The sequence below is a fragment of the Panthera uncia genome, chromosome D2 (genome assembly GCF_023721935.1).
Source record: "Panthera uncia isolate 11264 chromosome D2, Puncia_PCG_1.0, whole genome shotgun sequence".
Lineage (NCBI taxonomy): Eukaryota > Metazoa > Chordata > Mammalia > Carnivora > Felidae > Panthera > Panthera uncia.
Genome location: NC_064818.1, coordinates 19,986,311 through 20,007,263, shown reverse-complemented (window position 1 = coordinate 20,007,263; position 20,953 = coordinate 19,986,311). Strand labels below are relative to the sequence as shown.

General features: G+C 36.8%; 1 protein-coding gene across 2 annotated transcripts in view; it reads left to right on the top strand.

The window, feature by feature from the left end:
* Positions 1-20,953, top strand: part of FAM13C (family with sequence similarity 13 member C) — a 177,158-nt gene that overhangs the window by 50,171 nt on the left and 106,034 nt on the right. For both annotated transcript variants that reach the window (XM_049645093.1, XM_049645092.1), the window contains exon 4: positions 13,965-14,083. In XM_049645093.1, coding sequence (XP_049501050.1) covers positions 13,965-14,083 — 119 coding nt within the window. The remainder of the gene's footprint in view (positions 1-13,964; positions 14,084-20,953) is intronic.

Genomic DNA, 20,953 nt, shown 5'->3' with positions numbered 1-20,953 from the left:
ATTAATTTCGTATCTTGCAACTTTATTGAATTTATATATTACTTCTGGTAGCGTTTTAGTGGAGTGCTGGAGTCTTCAGAGTTTTCTATGTATAGTATCATGTCATCTGCAAATAATGACAGTTTTACTTCTTCTTCACCAATTTGGATACTTTTTATTTCTTTTTCTTGTCTGATTGCTGTGGCTAGAACTTCCAGTACCATGTTGAATAAAAGTGGTCAGAGTAGACATCCTTGTCTTGTTTCTGATCTTAAAGAAAAAGCTCAGTTTTTCACCATTGAGTATGACTTTCACTATGAGTTTGTTTTATATTGTCTTCATTATGTTAAGGTGTATTCCCTCTAAACTTGCCATGTTGGGACTTCCTATTATGAATCGATGTTGAATTTTCAAATGCTTTCTCTGCATCTACTAAGATGATCATATAACTTTTATCCTTCATTTTTAATGTTGTGTATCACCTTGACTTGTGGGTATTGAATCATTCTTGCATCCCTGGAATAAATCTCATTTGATTGTGGTGAACGATCCTTTTAATGTATTGCTGAATTTGGTTTGCTAATATTTTGTTGAGGATTTTTGCCTCTTATTTTGATCAGGGATATTGACTTGTAGTTTTGTTTGTTTTTTGTGGTGTTTTGTTTGTTTTTGGTATCAGGGTAATGCTGCAGTAGGATGTATTTAAAAGCTTTCATTCCTTTTCTACTTTTTGGAATAATTTGAGGAGAGTAGGTATTAACCCTTCTTAAATGTTTGGTAGAATTCACCCATGAATCCGTCTGGCCCTGGATTTTTTTTTTAATTTTTTTTAAACGTTTTTATTTATTTTTGAGACAGAGAGAGACAGAGCATGAACGGGGGGGGGGGTCACAGAGAGAGGGAGGCACAGAATCTGAAACAGGCTTCAGGCTCTGAGCTGTCAGCACAGAGCCCGACGCAGGGCTCGAACTCAGGGACTGCGAGATCATGACCTGAGCCGAAGTCGGACGCTTAACCGACCAAGCCACCCAGGCGCCCCTGGCCCTGGATTTTTTTTAATTGGAATTTTTAATTACTGATTCAATTTTGGTACTAGTAATTGGTCTGTTTAAAGCAGGAAAGTTTTTGAGGGAAATGGAGAAAAAAATTTAGACCCAGTAGATTTCATCTTTCCCTTTAGACTCCCTAAGATTTCTTAAAATGAGGGGCTTTCTGATTTCAGTAGCTGGACTTACATGCCCCTCCCACCTCCTTTTGAGCAGAATAGTGTGACTTACCAAGGAGTTTCAATAAACAAAATTCAGGTATGCACAATAAAGTTAGAGAGAGCTCAAAATGCAAAGAGAACAAAGCTCACATTGAAGAGATACTTACTCTCAAATTTCAGAGTCAGCAAGAAAGCATAGAGCTCAGTGGATTTTGGGAATCAGCGTTTGTTTGCTCACTGCCCTTGGAGTCACTGGGTCTTTGGATTTCCCTTCCGAAGCTATGAAATGTCAAAAGTTCATAAATAACAGAAGTATAAACAATTTATCACTGAGGTAGTAGTCAGTAAAAGTTTATTGTGCACACATCAAAAAGACAGTTCACAAACCAGGAGCACTCAAACCAAAACATGGAATGAGGCTCAAGGGTATATTATTATAAAGCAGCTTGTATAGTGGGAAGGCAGTGGCTGTTTATTCTTCACAGTGATTGGTTATAATATCAACATTTTCTTCAATTATAGGGAAGTGGTTTTGTCTGCTCAGGGAATGTTCAAGGCTGGTCTCAGTCTATTTTTGATTTTAACAGAAGCTTCCCAAATCAGACAAACAGAATGAGATAACTATTTTAATTGCCATGCAGAAGTCACCAGAAGGCTTCAACATTCCAAAATAGCTTCATTGAAAGATTCATTGCAAAAGGCTGATGAAAAATTAAAGACCTAAGTGGTACCTAAAAACAAAAGGCTTTTGAGACTGGCATATCTCTTTCTACTCACCACTATCTTCCTTTTTTTCAATAGTGTATTTTTGTTTTTACTAATCCCATATTGAAATTGACTTTCCATTTGAAATTGACCCTAAGACTATAAACATAAGTCCAAGTTAGTAGCCTTACAACTGAAACAGCTCCAATTCAAGAAACCTAAAAATTCTGATGTCACTCCCCTAGAGGCCCATCACCAACACGCTTGCCCAGAAATCAGTGTCTCGTTTGTAATCAATGGGGACACTGGAAAAAAGACTTTCCTCAAAGATTTTTTTGTCAAATTCTTCCACACCAACTCAAACGCCCCCATATCTACACTTGAAAGAGGGCCCCCATATGGACATCTCTCAGAATACCAGGACTTCAAGGAATTCTCCAGTCAATAGCTACCAGTTGCTCCCTTAAACAACCAAGGGGAAACTAAATTAAAATTAATGGAAAATCTTGTTAAATGTTGTCGATACCAGAACTACTTTCTAAACCCCACTCTTTGGAGCCTATGAATGGGATCTTGGGAAAACTGGCAGAAGCTGATGAAAGGTGAGAATTCTTATTGGAGTCAGCTCTCCAAGATCTCTATAGTGCCTGGTTGGTAGAGAAAAGTAAGATTTCATGTTATCCCTTCCCTTCTAAATTCAGACTTTTATGAATTTGGTTTTGAGGTCCCCATTGGTTGTCAATCGTTTGTCTCCCAGGGACAGTTATTGTCTTCTTGTTTGTCTTATTTTGTGTCCTAAGAACTTCCTGAGAACTTGGCTTAGTTTTCTGCTTGGCAGGGGCAGGCAGGTTGTTGGGTTCTTGCATATGTGGGCAACTTAAGAGTAGGGAACCCAAAACATAGCCAGGAAGAAATGTAGGTTGCAATCCATTTGTGGTTGGGGTCCTACTTACTGTTGCCCACTCTCAGAGGAATTGTCTTAAGTCTTTCCTACTCTTGGCAATTTTTGGAAATGGCTCTGGATATTGGGAAGCTAGTGTCTTTGAGTTGTTTAATACTAACAGGAATGTTTACTGTTTGCCCCAGTTGAAACTTGACAAGATATTTGCAAGGATTTCTGAGTAGCTTTATGGTCAGAAGTTAGCCAAATTGTTAGCTGACATTCAGAACCTGATAGGAACTTTTTTTGTTTTTTACAAGGCTTTCTCCCCTAAGCTAAATGTATCCAGAAAGAAAGAAAAACAAAGACAAACTTTATCCAAGGGTGAAGCTCTAAATCTAGAACATAGGAATCTTTTGACTTCCATCTTAGTTGAAGATCTTCTCCCTTATCTAAAGAAGCAAATAGATAAAGTGGTTGGATTGGGAGGGTCAGCATCCTTGATGCCATTCAGATTGTAACCTAATTTTTGAGGAAGTAAAAACAATTGTACTTGTCTTATAAATTGAGTCATTATAAGAATATAAGTACAGCTCTGGACTTTTTTAAAACCACCACTTTTCCTTTTTTAAAACCATCCTCCAAACATCCCCTTTTCCTCTCATAAGATTGTAGGTATTATAAAATTCTAGATTTAGTAAACAAAAGTCTTTGTAGAAACTTGAATTCTTTTTCTGTGTCCTTGAGATGTAAAAGTTGAATTTGGTCATCTCTAGGAACTCTTATCTATAGAAGCCATCTCTTTGAAATACAAATTTTGGGGAGGTTATTTCTATCACAAGGGGGGAAAAAAGGAAAAGCTATTTGGAGCCTAGGCATATGAAGAAATCTTAAAAGTCTTCTCCAAAAATATTATAAAAATGTGTAAGCATCTGAGCAGGTAGCCTAACATATTCTATCTGTCAGAAACCAATTTGTATCCAACTCTTCTTTTAGAGGCTACAGAATTTTGCATTATTGTACCTGTCTTGTGGCTAAAATTTGAAATTAAAAAACTAGAAGATCTCTCTTTACATCTGTCTGTATGTCATGTATGTGTATAAGTATTTTATAAAAGTGTGGTAATTTCTATATCTAGATGGTATTGCCAAAATTAATTTGTGCAGAGTTCTATTTATATATAAACATATATATAAATCAAATATACTCATAGAACTATAGAAAGTAACCAAAATGTTTCTCAAATTTGTTTTAATCTAAGATAATATTTGGTAAATAAACATTAATTTAAGTTCATTGGTTTAATTAAAATTGGCATGTCTTTAGAGCTATCAGTATTAAATATAATGCAGCCCTACAACTTTTATTATACCTAGGTTTACTAAAAGTTAAAGGAGCTCATATTATCTCTGTTACAGAATTTGTGAGCGTAACAGATAACTTAATTTCATGAATCATTAAACAGCAAATCATCTTTTCATGAGTAATCTAAACATAATTGTTAGAAATAAGTAAATTAAATAGAAGCAAGTAAGATAAAAATTTATAAATGAACTTTTCAACAATAATTATCCTTTTTTGTACATCTACTTAAAAGTAGCTTACAAAATCTTTTTGGTAACTTGAAACCTTAATATTATACTGAGATAAGTTAAATGATGGATATACATTGAATATCTAGATCATTTATAAGGAATATAAAATATTGAAACATTAACTACTGAGCATAGATTATCTACTTATTCCTTTTACAGAAGAACTAAAGATATTTGGTCTATTAGTAAACATGTTCTGTCCACATTGAAAAATTCACTGAGGAAGAAGATATTTCTAGAAATTATGAAATATATATGTAAATTTGCCAGTCCACACTTGCTTACTTCTTAGTTTTCACTAGGAATTTAGGATTCTAATGGTAATAATTATAATCATATATGTAAATAAAACTACCAAAAAAAATAACGGTAAAAGTAAATAACTGTGAATGAAAAGTAAATGAGGAAAGGGGTGCCTGGGTGGCTCAGTTGCTTAAGTGTCTGACTCTTGGTTTCAGCTCAGGTCATGATCTCAGAGCTTTGTGGGTTCGAGGCCTGCATCAGGCTCTGTGCTATCAGCACAGAGGGATTGGGATTCTCTCTCTGTCTGTCTGTCTGTCTCTCTCTCTGTCTCTCTTTGCCCCTCCCCCACTTGTTCTGTCTCTGTTTCTCTCAAAATAAATAAACTTTAAAAAATTCAAAAAAGTAAAATAAAAATAAGTAAGGAAAGGAAAGTGACTGTTTCAGAGTGAAAAAGAAGGAAAAAATACAGTAAAAAATCTGAATGGTTATAAAAAGTTGTAAAACTTTTGTGGAAAAGGAATCTTAGGAAAAGAATTTTACCTGTTGTCAAGCTGGCTAAGATTAGAATGGATTTAGGGGTTTTTTTCCCTAAAAAAAATGAGTTTTGTTATTAAGAGTGCCCTGAAGCAAAATTAAAATTTGGTTTTCTCTCTGTGAAAAAGATATTCCTGTACTATTCGGTCCGCTCTGGATAAATGATTGTGAAAGGTTTGTTGTTTGTTCCCTTTACTTTTAGGGTAATCTACCTGCAAAGCAAAGATTTTTTTTTCTCTTAGCAAAATAATTTCCTTTGTTTCATGTTGTTTTTATATCAGGTCTTAGATTACTTAAGAGAACCCAGTCTTCTTAATATTAGGAACTAAGTCTCATTCATAACAATGTAACCTGTGTTTGCCTTTCACAATCTTCTATTGTCAATTTAGTTAATTAATATTTGATAATGATCTGTGGTCTCACCTAGTCAAATGTTCAAACCTTTTGCCATTTTGACAACTTCACCAAATCAAACTCTAAAGGAATCTTTTTGACCTTAAAGTAACTTTGATATATCCCAGAGGGTCCCTGGAAATCTCAAAAGATTTGAATCTCACCTTGGAAAAGAGAGATGTTAAAGAAATTAGGTTTATTTGATATGTTAAATTATGTGGGAAACATTGTCAAATAAGTAATGATAAACCTTGTTAGGTTATGTGTGTATGGATATATGTTACTAACATAGGTATTCCAGAAATTGTTTATAGAGTTTCTAGAAATTTGTCAATACTTTAATGTCCAATTATTATTCTAAATTACTGTATGCCACAGAAATAACTACATTTAACCATCAAAGAAACTCTCATCAGGTCTTTAACCATGTGCATTTTTAAATATTTTGTTATTTTAAGACAATCACTTTTTATTCTAATGATTTTGCAAAACTAAGATTAATGGAAAGGACTCTATCTACCAAGTACTCTCATACACAGACACCATTGCCAAATAACAAGATGTTTAAACTTGGGTGCTTATTTCACAACTGGAGAAGCCTCCACTTGACATCTGGTCTTGTGCAAATGCTAGAGACATGAAAATCAAACTGACTAGGAAAAAAACTAGCTGATGTTGAAGCAGACTGCTTCCTCACAAAACATTGAGAATGATTCTTTCCATTTCTTCTTCCCTTTCCAACAATCCTTTTCGTAATTTTTACACCATGAAGGTTTTTGTCATTCTTTTGTCAACCTATTGTCTTGCCCTGGCCTGGAAAGACAACACCATTGTTCATATATCTCAGACCATTACAAAAGTGGGCTATCCAGCCTCCAGTGGACTGTTGGATTTAGTATGATGCTGGTGATTCTGTCATTATTACCATCATAAACCTCTTCCCCCATTTTCAATGCCTCAGTTTCTCTGAAACACACTGGTGGATAAATAGTTCTGTAGAAGTGTAGACTGTTTTACAAACTATATAAACAAACCATTTGGATTGAGAAAGTAACCGCTTCAATGAAGTCTTTCTTTGATCTATTTACTCTAAGTCGGTTTGGTCCCTGGGGATTGCGGCATTGGAGTGTCCTCCAAATATTGGGTATTATTCACTTTATAGCCATTCTAATAGTCACCTGGATGCACTGTGTTCTCTCAAAAGCTTTAAAGGCATGCATGCAGCCACTGGTAATGAGACAAATGGTCTTCCTGTGCCTAGAATGACAAAAAATGGGATGAACAACTGCCAACTAAGGGACTTTGATATCCTAATCTATGAATTGTGGTCAGAGAGTCATCCTGACTCCAACATTGACAAGGAGTAGTAGCTCACAGTGGCACAAATACTTTAAATTTTGATCAATACTTGCAGTACAACTGAGAGTATATCAAAAAGAGGAAGTTGATAAAGTTAATTTGTATATTGGGATCCACAAAATGGAGGCCATCCCAGTGGCCTAGCCCATGTCACAAATCTAAACTAAGGCAGCCTGCACTTACTGAAAACACCTGTCAAGAAAACATAACATTAGTCACAATTGTGCAAGTTAGCCTTATCTAGCTTATCTAACCTAGAAAATAGGACCCACTAGCCTTATAAGGAAACCCCTGTCTTCTTAGCCAATCATTCCCTGTTTCCATGTTGTCTCTTCTCACTCTATAAAACTCTTTGTTGCCCAAAATCTCTCAGGAAGAGTGCTCCACTATTTGATAGGCTCTATACTCCCCAAATAATAGTTTTAGTTTTGTCACTTGAGAATAATAAATTTGGGATGTTGAAAAAATGGAAAGAATTCTGAATTTGAGTTTAGGAGATTAGAGCTAGGATCTGACTTCTATAGCTCAAAAGATTCAGTGTGGTCCTACTTTATGCAATTTTGAATTAAATATTGAATATAACATATTAAGTCTCTGAATGGAAACAATTTGAAATAATGCAACTACCCCCAAATTTATCAAGATTTGCATAATTTCAAAGCACTTCAGGACTATTGAATAAAAGTTGTGTTTATTAAAATATTTCAACTTTAGCTGGTTAAACAAAATATTCACTGTCTTCTGTCATGATAATAGAGATATCCCTTGGGTTTTGAAAGTTCATGTTATGCCAATTGAGTTTTATGAAAGACCTATATTGGTACATATTTTCACTAACCAGAAGAAATCTGAAGAGGATTTTTACTTTCATGAAAAAAGGCAAAAGGTGAAAATAGCATTGGGTGTTTGTTTTACAGTGAACCATTATAGAGGGAGCATGCACCCTGAACAGCTAGTGTGGTGCTACCAAGCTGCTTTCCTGGGAATTCTACTCAGAATCTCAGCATTAAGCTGCCATAGCTTTGAACTGGGTCTGTGAACATCCGTGCTTTATCTAGATTTATTTTGTGTGTCCTAAGGTATCAGAAAGGTGTAAGAGAGGTTACTTTTTGGGTTCTGGGAATAAAAAAAATTTTGCCATATAGACTAATGGTAATTACTGCTTTGCTTTATACCACCATGACTTCTGGAAGATTTCATAGGAACACTGTACTTTTGATAGTGGGGAAATGTGTAGCCTTAAAATGCATAAATATCAGTTAAACTGAAATTTTCAGGGTTTTCTGGAAGGCATCACTTGCATAAAAGACAATATTTCTGGCCTTAATACATCACCTGTCTTGTTTTCACTTGATTATTCTCAATGGGTGAAAGTGGCACAGTGAGATCCACCTCCTGGTTTTAAAAGAGGAAATACAAGTTAAAAGTGTGTAGTTTAGTGCTGGGTATAGATCAGGCACTCAAAGAATGTTATTTGATTTGGAAAGTGGACAAGATAGCATAATTTGAATATCTGTTTTCTACTAGAAATTCTTACAAATGTAAACAGTAAACTTAATGATATCTCTGTATTTCAGATAAGAAAATAGGATCAGAGGAGATCCTACTTTGAGGATATGTGTGGATTTTGAACCTATGCCTATCTTCCTCCATAATTTATTTTATTTCTGTGTTGAAATAGTGAAGAAGGTAGGCAGAAATTTTATTTATTTATTTATTTATTTATTTATTTATTTTTGAGAGAGAGAGAGAGAGAGAGAGAGAGGACAACCTGGGAAGGGGCAGAGACAGAGAGTGGGGGAGACAGAATATGAAGCAGGCTTCAGGCTCCAAGCTGTCAGCACTGATGTGGGGCTCGAACTCATGAACTGAGAGATCATGACTTGAGCTAAAGTTGGACACTTAACTGACTGAGCCACCCAGGTGCCCCCAGAAATTATTTTTAAAATAGGTCTGAAACAACAGTTCCCTAAGTACTGTTTCTTAAATATCCAGAATACTTAAAATAATAATGACACACATTTTTAGAAGATATTCTAATCAGTTCTTCCAGAGCCTCTTTTCCCCCAATTATAAAATGAATGTGATAATTCTTTTAATCAAGGGAAAGGTCTTTAAAACCCCCAATTATTCAAAAGGACTTTAAGTCATTTTCATAGATGTGTGCAGATTTAAGGTAAAACTTACTCTGGGGTGACATAGGATAGGGTACACTTATAACACATTGCCTGTTTGTTGTAAGAGATGAATATTTTTGTTTTTCAAAACTATGGAGATATCAGAAGTATTAATCATGTAGTATTTAGAGCACTTGGGAAGAACATGCTCTGAAAAATGCAAAGCATTAGCAATGGAGTGATTAGTTAAAATATGTTTAATTTACAATTTAAGCCAGTAGTTGAGGAAAGTAAATTGTTTTATCAGTTTTGGAATAGAATGGACATAATAAAACCTCAACTGTGAGAAGCTGAAAAGAGTTAATGTTTTGACTGACCACATCTTGAAAGGAAGATTTAAAGGATGCATGTATCTTTGAGGTCTAAAGGTAGTGTTCTGATTTGGCAAGCTAGCGTAGATGAGCAAAAACTAAGACTAGGATGGAAATTGTTTTCTTTCTTCTGAGTTATGGATTTGTACAAATTGGGGGACTTGGAAGGTCCTGAAGTTGTGGCCATGCCATTGGATCAAAACTAGATTCTCTCAAGTTCGGTAAGAGTCAGCTGAATTCACTAAAATCCCAACAAGGGCAAAATATTATATTTCACTATTCCCACTTTAGGGGCAGCTAATTTTTCCTTGACTCAGCTGAGGTTCCAAGCCTCTCAATCCAACAGACAGTCTCTCTGTTGTCATTGTGCATACTGTCCTGGCCTCTGCTCCTGGGTCAGAAAATGAGTGAAATAATGCTTGTGTGACACTTACCTTACTCATATCAGAGCTAAGTCGATGTGATTGGCCCTGCATATAGCAGAGAACCAAGAAATCACTCCACTGAGGCTAGAATTAGGATGTACAGGAGGTGAGATCAAAAGATAGAGAATGGCTGGGAGGAAGAGAAGAGGTAGGATGACTCATCATATAGGTACCCACCCAGACTCTGCCTGGCCAGGTACCAGGGAGACAAGCCTGGAGGGGAGGGTCTTGGCTTCTTCCTTCACTTCCATTGGTCAGCTTGGACTTGCCCATCTGGCAAGTACATTAACACAGAAGTAAGCAAGTTAGTGTCTGCTCTCTCACACTTTAGTGTTTGTCAAACAGTAGATTTTAAAGTTCTTTGGGGGCAAGATTGTCTTAATCACTTTTATATAACTTCCTCAACTGTCAACATCCTTGGTTTATAGTAGGTGATTCCCTTTGGACTAAAAATATATCTCAGTCATTTTAAGATAAACATCCTGCTTTAATGTTCTAGAATTTTTGAGGTGGCAGGGGGTGGGGTGTCATAGCAGATTCCAAACAAAGATATAATGAAGCTTAAATGAGCAAAACTAATTAAATATATTATTCTTGTTCAGATATTGTCACCTTTGGGGGGTTGGCAGGGAGAATATGTTCACTCTCAGTCATACACAAGTACACTATTCTAAGAACTTTCTTTGGCAGTCCTAGTTAACCTTGTCACTTGTCAGGTGGTGGAACCCAACTGGAATAAGGATGTGAACTCACCAAGGGGGATAAGTCATGGTCTCTCATGTGTCTAGCTAAATCTCTGTTATAAAGGCCAATAACTATGACTATTACTGTTCTTGTTATATATTCTTTCCCTTATGTCCTTATGAATAAATGATACCTGGCAGCACAATACTTTTGGAAGCTATTGTTTTATTAATTTATTTAGAATGATATCCCTTTTCTTTCTGCCTTATCCCTTTAAGGAAAATCATGAAATTATTTTTAAAAGTGGAGCAAGTAAGAATTGGGATTTACTCCCATATTTCCTATGAGGTTCTTGAGTAACTTCTAGATTAGACTCTTGAAGTTGCTTTTTCTGGTGTGTCCTACTGGCAAGACTGCTTTTGTGTCACACATAGTACTGTGTTTTGCTGGGCATGATCTGAATTTCCTTGATGCCAAAACATACATTTTTCACACTTTGACCTTTCTTATAGCTGATTATACTTTAAAATTGATGGATGCATTTAATATGGCATTATTTTTTTTCCTAACATGTTATTTAATTAAACTGATGTTGGCTTTTATACTTGGTAGTATCTTAGATCAAGAAAAAAAAGGTAGTGGTATTTTAGTTATCTATAGTTGTATAACACTTAAAACAAGTATTTATTATGTCTCGTGGTTTCTGTGGGTTAGGAATTCACTTAGGGCATAATAGGGAGGTGTTGTTTCACTTCATGATGCCTGGGGCCTCAGCCAGAAGACATGTAGCCTACAAGTGAGAATCACCTGAAGGTTTTGATTCCCATGTGGGGTTTGCTGGGGTTATTGGTCCACCTGGAGCCATTCCATGAAGAGATAATAGAGTGGAAGGGACTAAACTAAAAATACTTATTCCTTTTCTTACAAATGAGATTTTCCAAACTCATAGGAACTTTGGAAGGAAGAACCCATTCAGCATTTTCAGAGAGAGGCTGGACTTGTTTCTGATCTGAGGAGGTTTTGGAGATCAACACTTTGGAGCATGATCTAACATTTTGTCATTGGAAAGTGCAGCATCCATCATTACAATTATGCTTATATTTCGCATCAGAGTCTGCTCTGTTGGTTGGTATTCAGGATGCTTTATACCAAAGTCCTTACTCTTTCCAAGTTCTCCATACCATCTTGAAGTTTCAAATTCTTAGTGGGCAGAAGCATGGCTGACAATGCCATTTTTTTCTCTTCTTGAATCAGGGACTTGATTGTCAGATGTCCCCAAATACTCTATCCACCCATGCCAGAGAAAAATTCTCCTCTTGCAACGCTTTGAGATCTGTGACTTGAGAGGATTATGGCACTTTCTCCAGAGCCCCATTTATTCATCTTTTTAAAAAGATTTTTAATTTTTTAAGTAATCTCCACACCCAACATGGGGCTCCAACTTGCAACTCTGAGATCAAGAGTTACATCTTCTTCTAACTGAGCCAGCCAGACACCCCCTCTTATTCATCTTTAAGATAAATCATAAAATCCATGGCAGTCCAGCATGTGTGGCCTATAACCCTTCTCAAACTTTTGTGGATTCAAAGGATTAGATAAGACATCGTCTTTAAAAAGAAAAAAAACCCTACTTTTTCCTAAAAGGAAAAATTTTAATAAGATGGAAATTTCAGATTTAAACTTTTTAGAGATTAGAAGAGTCTTTCCTTTAGGCCTACAAGTATTGGGCTTCTAAATATGATGTTTAAAATGATATTAATAGTATAGAAATATGAAACAAGCATTCTGCCACAAAAATAGGTGTGTTTTTGATAAACTTATTTGGGTTAAATCTCTGAAGGTTTCCTTAACATTACTTTCAGAATATTGAGCTTTAAAGGAATTTTTATAAAAGCAATATTAGCATTCATAGCTCCCATCTGCTGTGTGCCTCCAGTTGACAGGAAGTAAGAGATGTTCTAGTGACATCTTGTTCAACAACTTTGTGACCTTAGAATATTATTCCCATTTTACAGATGAGGAAACTGAGATCCAGATAGTTAATGTAACTTGTCTAAGGTCACATACCTTGCAAGTGAGCTATCTCACTTGAAAGCCACTGTTTGGGGAAACTTGCCAGTTTTGGGGTAGTTGTAGAATTTTTCATAAGCAGTTACTACTTCCAGAGTGTCTTCTGCCTGAAGCTGGAGGCTTAGAAAAATGGAATTAAAAGATTTTGGTGGCATAATTAATCCCTTTCCTTATCTCTGTCCCCACTCCCCACTTTAACTCTCTTATAGAAAAGTATCCATGTAATTTTGTTTTACAAGCTTGTGATGACTACTTGGCAAAAAGCCCCACCACATTAGTCTAGTGTTTTGGAAAAGTGACTTGACATATTGTCACTTGTACTGACTTTAGCCCACACTCAGAATAGAAAAACTTGGTCTCTATTGCCACCACACTATACTGCTAAGACCCAAATGTATTGCAGCACATGAATTTTTTTCACTGCATGATGGCAGCGATCTGGATTTACTGATTATAGTTTTAGTATTTTTTTTAATCAGGTAAAGAGGGGCTATTTTGCTGTTAAGAAAACTTGTTATTAGGAGTTTGGCACAGCTCAAAGACTATAGAGTTCAGCTGTTGAATGTATATAAATCTTTCATTTTTAGTGTGTGTGTGTCTTTATAGTGAATCCAGATTCATTTTTGCTTCGATTTGTTTATGATATTCTCTGGAGAGTTTGGCATTCTGGACTTCTTCTAAACTCATGAGTAGACTGCAACATGGGATAACCAATGTAGTGATTTCTTTGGATGCAGTGTAGCTAATGGCAAGTGTGTGTGTGTGTGTGTGTGTGTGTGTGTATTCTGTGTGTGTGCATGTCAGAGAGAGGGAGTGGGAGAAGGAATATCAAGCATGTTTGGTATTTATAAAAATGATATGTTCCTTAAATTTCAGACTAACTTAAATTTATTTCTTATTATAGGAATAATGTATGCTTATTGTAAAAAATATAGATGAGTCCCCAAAAGAAAAAAAAAAAAGAAATGACATCTCAGAGTTAGTCATTGTTAAGATTATGGTATCTCAATATGTGTGTGTACATTCATACATATGTTTGTTTTTACAAAAACGAGCCAATGCTATAAATATTCCAGAAATTATATTTTCAGATATATCTATTTATTCAATATCCTTTTATAATATTTTAATGTGAAAATTTTAATGTATGGTTATATCATCACTTGAACATTAGATTTTTAATTATTTTTCTCTTTATTCTGTAATCTTGTAGCAACCGACAGAAAGAGGTTTCTTGAATTTCAAATCACTTATTGGCCTCCTTCCCCAACTATAGTCGGCAGAATGTGTTTTGTATTGTTCTCCCTGCCCTGAGACCCATTCCCAGCTGAAGAGCACTGTGGAACACTAGAGACCGGATGGCTTCTGACAGCTCCTCTACTTTTGCTGTTTCTTCTTGCAGGAGACAGAGCACGTGGTACCCAGCCAACCAGAGTGTCGGGGGAGAACAGGAACTAAAGACCACGAGAGTCCACAAAATCACCTTTTCAGGTGCCAAGAAACAGTGCGAGTTCAACAAAGGTGGGTCTTTTGCTGTCAGAAGTTGTGCTGTGCCTGGTGTTGCTTTCCCAGAAACGCTGATGCTGGTGCTTGTCACCCCCATACAAGAGGCAAGGCTTTCCGACTTTGGCTGGCATTCCTTACAAGTCACAGAAGCAGCTTTAAGGGGCTGTAAGAGAGTATCATTGAGTCTGAATTGAAGAGAAGTGTAAATAACCTACTGTCACTGTCTTCATTTTGGAGATAATCAGCCTTACAGCTCAGAGATGACAGGACATAGTCTGGGAGAAAGAAATGTTGATTTCATTTTGTACTCTTTCATTCCATGCTAGAAATGTTTTCCTCCATGATAATGATAATTAGTGATGACAGTGTAGACATCAAGTCAGTTTCTTTTTATATATTATCTCATTTAGCCTTCATCACTTCCTCATAAAGTAAGTATTTATAGCCCCATTTTATGGAGGAGGAGCCTGAGGCCCAAGATTCATTGTGTCCCTGGCCTGATACTGCACAAGTGAAAAAGCTGAGCCAGAATTTGAACCCACAAATGTCTGGTTACAGCATACCAGTTGTGCTTCAATGCTGATCCAAGTAGGATCCTTGGGACACTTGAAGCAGTCCAGGGGCTGGCCTCTCTGGTCTGCTAGACCTGCTGGAGACAGCCCTGGGTCCAGGGCAAGGATGTGGGTGGAAAGCTGTCTGCAGCAAGTTGGCATGGCATTCTGATGGGAGCCTGGCATTGCAGCTGTCTGTGGAAAATCTCTTCTGGAAATAAACAGAAGAAAGAATTCAGCTGCTAGTTGTGTCAGCTGTCTTGGTAGGATCTTGTATACAGTGTAATCTTAGCCCTCACTCAGTGGGAAGAGAGTGCTTCTGAGCACGACCTTTAGATTTTTTTTTTATGGCAGCACAGCCTAAATGAACCAACAACTACAGAGAAGTTGGCTGTAGTATATAACTTTGCTTTAAAATATTCAAGTACTAAATTTAGAATCATAGATTCCTAAAAGTTTGGAGGGACCCCAAAAGCAAGGTGACTCTTTTTTCAGCTGTATTCATAGGTGTCTTGAATCACCCTTCTCACAAGTTGCCACCTCTTTTTTGTTTATTCTTACGTGACCTCAGGTCAGGTAAGACTCAACCTTGTCATTTCTCTGCTGATTGGAGCATTCTCCTTCCTATTTGAAGCCTTATTATAAATTAAGCTGTTTTATGGGGCGCCTGGGTGGCTCAGTCAGTTAAGCGTCCAACTTCAGCTCAGGTCATGATCTCACAGTTTGTGAGTTCGAGCCCTGCATCGGGCTCTGTGCTGACAGCTTGGAGCCTGAATCCTGCTTCGGATTCTGTGTCTCCCTTTCTCTGTTCCTCCCTCACTTGCACTCTCTCTCTCTCTCAAAAATGAATAAAGATTAAAAAAAATAATAATAAATTAAGCTGTTTTAGACTGACTAGAACCAATTTTGTGCAGTGACACTGTCTCCCCTCTACCAGACTTGTAACTGCCTTTCTCAGCAAGAATATAGCCAACTATATACCCATGCATATTTTAAAATAATAGAACAAAACAAAACAAACGAAAAAAACCCTAAATTATTTGTGTGTGTGTGTGTGTGTGTGTGTGTGTGTGTGTGTATGGAATATATACTTGATGTTTGGCAACTTTAAACCATTTTATCTCTTATCTACAGCAGGGAAGGTAAGTGGTAATATTCCTGTTATCAGAGGACAAGTCAGAAATTTAATAGGATTCTGTGTTGGGAATCATTCACATATGATTAGTAAGAGCTGAGAGTATGGAATGAGTATAGTCTAGATGAGGAAATGTACCAGGCAGCAATTCTTACATTTGAGGATAGATGGGTAGTTACAGCTGAATTCGGATTTTCAGGTCTATGACACCTTTTCTCAGAAAAACAGAGATGCACATATACACAAGTTTGTAACATCTTAGGAGGTTCTTAGACCTCCTCTGCATGTCAGAAAAAGGAACTGAATACAGTCAGGGTCACTGGGCAGCCTTCCTCATTAAATCAGCCTTGTCTCTCTCCAACACATTGGCCACTTCTGCATCTTAGCAAACCTCCATAGGACCCCAAGTATCCTGTTTTCCTTTTCTTCTCTTCCCTTCTAGCCCCCAGGTTCCACTTCGATAGGATCTAGCTTTCTGAGCTAGCACCATTCCAGAATATTCTGCACCCCAGTTTTAGGAATCACAGGATCTGGTATTAAGTCTCAGATCAGAAGTGGTGTTAGGCCACTTATATCTGGTACTGTTAAGTTTAGTATTTAGGTTGGGTTGGTAACCTTTAAACTACAGAGTTATTTGTCACAAACATGGTGACGTCACCTAGGGACATTCTAATGAAACTTAAAAAAAACCTCAAAATATTACAGGGATTGTGAAATTTGATGAACTGGTGAAATGAGATCTGAGGCTAAAAACAACTTTGAGTCAGGTATCTCACATTCCTGATAACATTCCTCTTCCCTTTTAAGTCAGCATATGACCAGGTTGAGGCATATGGTGCCCAGTAAGATCTTGATAGATACATGATACTGTAACAGGACACTCCAGACCTAGGTCTGACTCAAAGTGAGGGAAGGAACCAGTCTGTATCTCAGCAGGTGTAAAATGCCACCTTCTTGGGGATGGGGGGAATATTTTATTTGCATAATGAACACTTTGAAAAGGGGAAGAAAGATCTTTATGCTGTCAAGGGGTCACATGTCACTTTAGCAAGACTCAAAGGAACAGTTAGTCTTCAGAGAATTAATCCATGGTTGTAGAAGTGAGATTTTTGAGCTAATTGTGTTGAGATGGGATCTGATCTTTGCATGCATGTCTAGGAGAAATAGTTTCATACCTTTATCTCTCAGAGCGTTGTGTTGTCTGTCAGCTCTTTCTAACACAGGGAGCCTATATTTGTGTCTGTGGATGAGCTTCAGAGAGGTTTATGAATTTTTTTTTCTAAAGTTTGAGTGTATATATATCATATTGGTTTTCTGTTGATACTGTAACAAGTGACCACAAATTTGTGGCTTAAAACAACACACATTGACAAAATCTTACAGTTCAGTAGATGTCCAACATGAATCTCCTTGGGCTAAAATAAAGGTGTCGGTAGGCCTGCATTCCTCTCCGGAGTCTCTAGAGGAGAATCCATCTATTTTCTTGCCTTTTCCCATTTCCAGAGGATGCCTACATTGCTTGGCTTGTGCGCCTTCTTCCACTGCAAAGCTAGCAACATTGCATCTCTGAGCATTCTTCCATACATCTCTCTTTGACCATGCCCAGGGAAGATTTTCTGATTTAAAAGATTCATGGGATTAGATTGGACTGATTTAGATAACCCACAATAATCTCCCTATCTCAAGGTCCTTAACTTAATCATATCTACTGAATCCCTTTTATCACGTAAGAGTGACATGTGGAGTGGGACAAAAAATGAGGACGTGGGCACCTTGGTGTGTGTGTGCACTCCATTATTCTGCCTACTACATAAAAGTTGTTTTCCAGGGAAGATCTCTAAAGCAATTATCAGAATCTTATGTCACTCATGACCCCAAAAAGTTTAGAAACACTATCCTAACCACTTCCAACCTTCCATTTTGCATATTCTTCCACAGAGCCAACCTCAGATACTGATTTAGCCCCCTCTGTCCTCTTTCACTGCATCCATCCTCATTTTTGCCATGTCTTTGCTATCCCTATATTATATTCCTTGTACAGTGCCCCACAGCAGAGATCTGTGGTATATCTAAAGTGTGGAGATACATTTGGCTTACAGAATGTTTTAAAATATTTTGATTCAGGGGGCGCCTGGGTGGCGCAGTCGGTTAAGCGTCCGACTTCAGCCAGGTCACGATCTCGCGGTCCGTGAGTTCGAGCCCCGCGTCGGGCTCTGGGCTGATGGCTCAGAGCCTGGAGCCTGTTTCCGATTCTGTGTCTCCCTCTCTCTGCCCCTCCCCCGTTCATGCTCTGTCTGTCTCTCTCTGTCCCAAAAATAAATAATAATAAGAAACGTTGAAAAAAAAATTAAAAATAAAATAAAATAAAATAAAATATTTTGATTCAGTATTTAAAAATCCGAAGGTTTCGGGGTGCCTCACTGGGTCAAGTGTCTGATTCTTGATTTCGGCTCAAGTCATGATCTCATGGTTAGAGAAATTGACCCCTGTGTCAAGTGCAGAGCCTGCTTGGGATTCTCTCTCTCTCTCTCTCTCTGACCCTTTCCCGCTTCGGTCTCTCTCTCTCTCTCTGTCTCTCAAAATAAATAAACTTAAAATCACCATGTTTATAGATTTTGGAGATTCTTTTTGAAAATCTGGAGATGGGATACCCAGGGCCCTACAAGGGAACAGTTAGCAGGAGCTGAGGAGCAGCCATCCATTTTTCCACAACTCCTACCCAGATCTGCCAACTTATTTATGCTCTTTGCCTGACTCATACGGGCTTTTGATTTATAATGCTTACTTCAATCATTTTCTTCCCAGCAACTACTCATCCTGGGTACTCTAGGTGCTCAGAGCTAAGCCTTGATAAGGTGATGTCTGATAATGTCTTTTGCCTCCTTTCCAAGATGATGTATTTATATTTTAACTTGGATTTCCATTGCATCTGAGTGGAGGGGCTGCATATTACCCTACTCTGACACACTCTTCAGTACCTGGAGCTTTTCAAAACATATAAAGTTATAGAACTGCATTTAGTTAGAGCAAGAATGAAGCCTTAATAAACATTTAATACAATCCTCTCATTTTCTAGTGTGACACCCAGTGAGGCTGTTATTTGCTTAAGCCCTTGCTCCCCTTATAACAGAATGAAGACAAATGCCATCAATCTGTTCAGAGCAGTAACTTGATGAATATTCATTAGTTTGATTGATTTTTTTATATAGCTACAGCCAGTGCCAATCCTGTGAACCCTCGGATATGACAAAGGAGGATTTATCAATGTAACAGAATACTAATGAAGCTGGGGATTTCTTACCCAGCTAAGTAAATTTACTTTTGAGAGTGATTAATTCACTTGTGTTTAAAATATTGTATTAAAATTTATGACAGCATTAAACCTTTAATGTTGTTAAGACCTTGTCTGTATAAACAGGAACTATTCTGTAGCATTGTGTTACTACTAATTAAGTTGGTGGTTGCATTCGTAAATTGGAGTTCATTAGCCTTTTCGTCTGGAAGTCCCCAGTTAGAGGGGATTGAAGATTGGAGTATTAGCAAAAATAATGGCCTTTGATGGCTTTGACTATTTTTGTGACATTCCAGAAAAAAGAAAAAGGGTTGTTGCTTTATGGAAAGAGGAAGTTTTGTTGGCAGCAACTTTTCCATGAGGGATAAATCCTTTCAGGTTTTGTTTTTGAGATAGACAACTTGTGTGTGTTTTAATAGCTAATTGTTTCTTATTTAAGTGTTTTTCATAGAAGTAAGCAGAGTCTTAAGGAGCTCTTCTAAAAAGAGAAAGAATGAGTAAGAGAATGAGCACCCAGAGATTTTTAATAACATAGTATACAAGAACTGCCTTCTTGGACTGTACCAGAGCAGGAGCATTACATGTTGCCAGCATGTTCTTATTAGTATGCTCTTAAGATTTCTTTTTTCTTTCTTTCTTTCTTTCTTTCTTTCTTTCTTTCTTTCTTAACAGGGCAGGGGGAGAACAAATGAGGTATAGAACAAAAAAAATTAGTTGGTCTTGATAGTGTTTTGAGACTACCTGCTATATGGTTGAGTGACAAGTGGGTTCTGGAATAGCTTATTTTGCCTATATTGCATAGGAAGGGGGCCATATAGTTAGGGCTGTTTTTCATCCCCCGATCCTGCCTCCATCCTGATGGGCTCAGAAACAATTTGGTAGAATGGAAAGAACATTCAAATTAAGAAATGCAGTCTTGTATTATGTCTCTCAGGTGACCTTGGTCACTTCATGCAAATCCCTCAGTCCCCTTGTCTAACACGAGTCTGGGTCAGATGACTTCTTAGTTCCCTTCTGGCTCTAACACTAAAAATGCTCAACATTCTAGATATTTAAAGGATTAGAGTGGAAAGATTGTAGCTTAATAAAACAATCTCTTTCAGTCACAGATAAAAATAATTCCTCCTCCCTGCTGTAGAGCACAAAAAGTATCCTACACTAAATCACCAAATCCTTGAACTGATTGACAACATAGAGCCCACACTTGATTATTCTGGGAATGAAACACTCCTTTTTTAAAATTATTATTATTATTTTTTGTGACTGCTCTTGGTTACTTTATAAATTGTTAGCACTTTCACTGGACAATGATTAGGAATAAAGATAAAAGGGAAACTCAGAGACATTCTCTCATTAAAAATAATAATAAATGAAATATGGTTATATTGGAAAATATAAAAAATTCCAAAGAAATAAAAATTTCTCATAATCTTACCACCCCAATATAACCATGGTTACCAGTGTGGTGTATGTTTTTATATTGTTGCTATTTTTTTTTTTTAGTTTTTATTTTAATTCCAGTTAGTAAACATACAATGTTATATTAGTTTCAGGTGTACAATATAGTAATTCAATACTTCCATGCATCACCAGTGCTCACCACAAGTGCACTTCTCCTCGTATTGTTATTGTTTTAATATGGTATAAAAAATTGTGTATAAAAGGGACTTCCTAATACATTCGAGTTGACTTAATTTTAAACAGACTCCAGAGTATAAAGCTAGGCCAGAATGCATTCTGACTATATAATCTTAAAGATTATAAATATAAAGATATAGATATATGAATATAAATATAGATATATAAGTATAAATAAAAATATAAGATTATAAATATGAAATGGGGTAATTATCACCAAGCTCAGCTTCATTTATGGCTAAGGTGATCAAATTTAATTTTTCATCAAA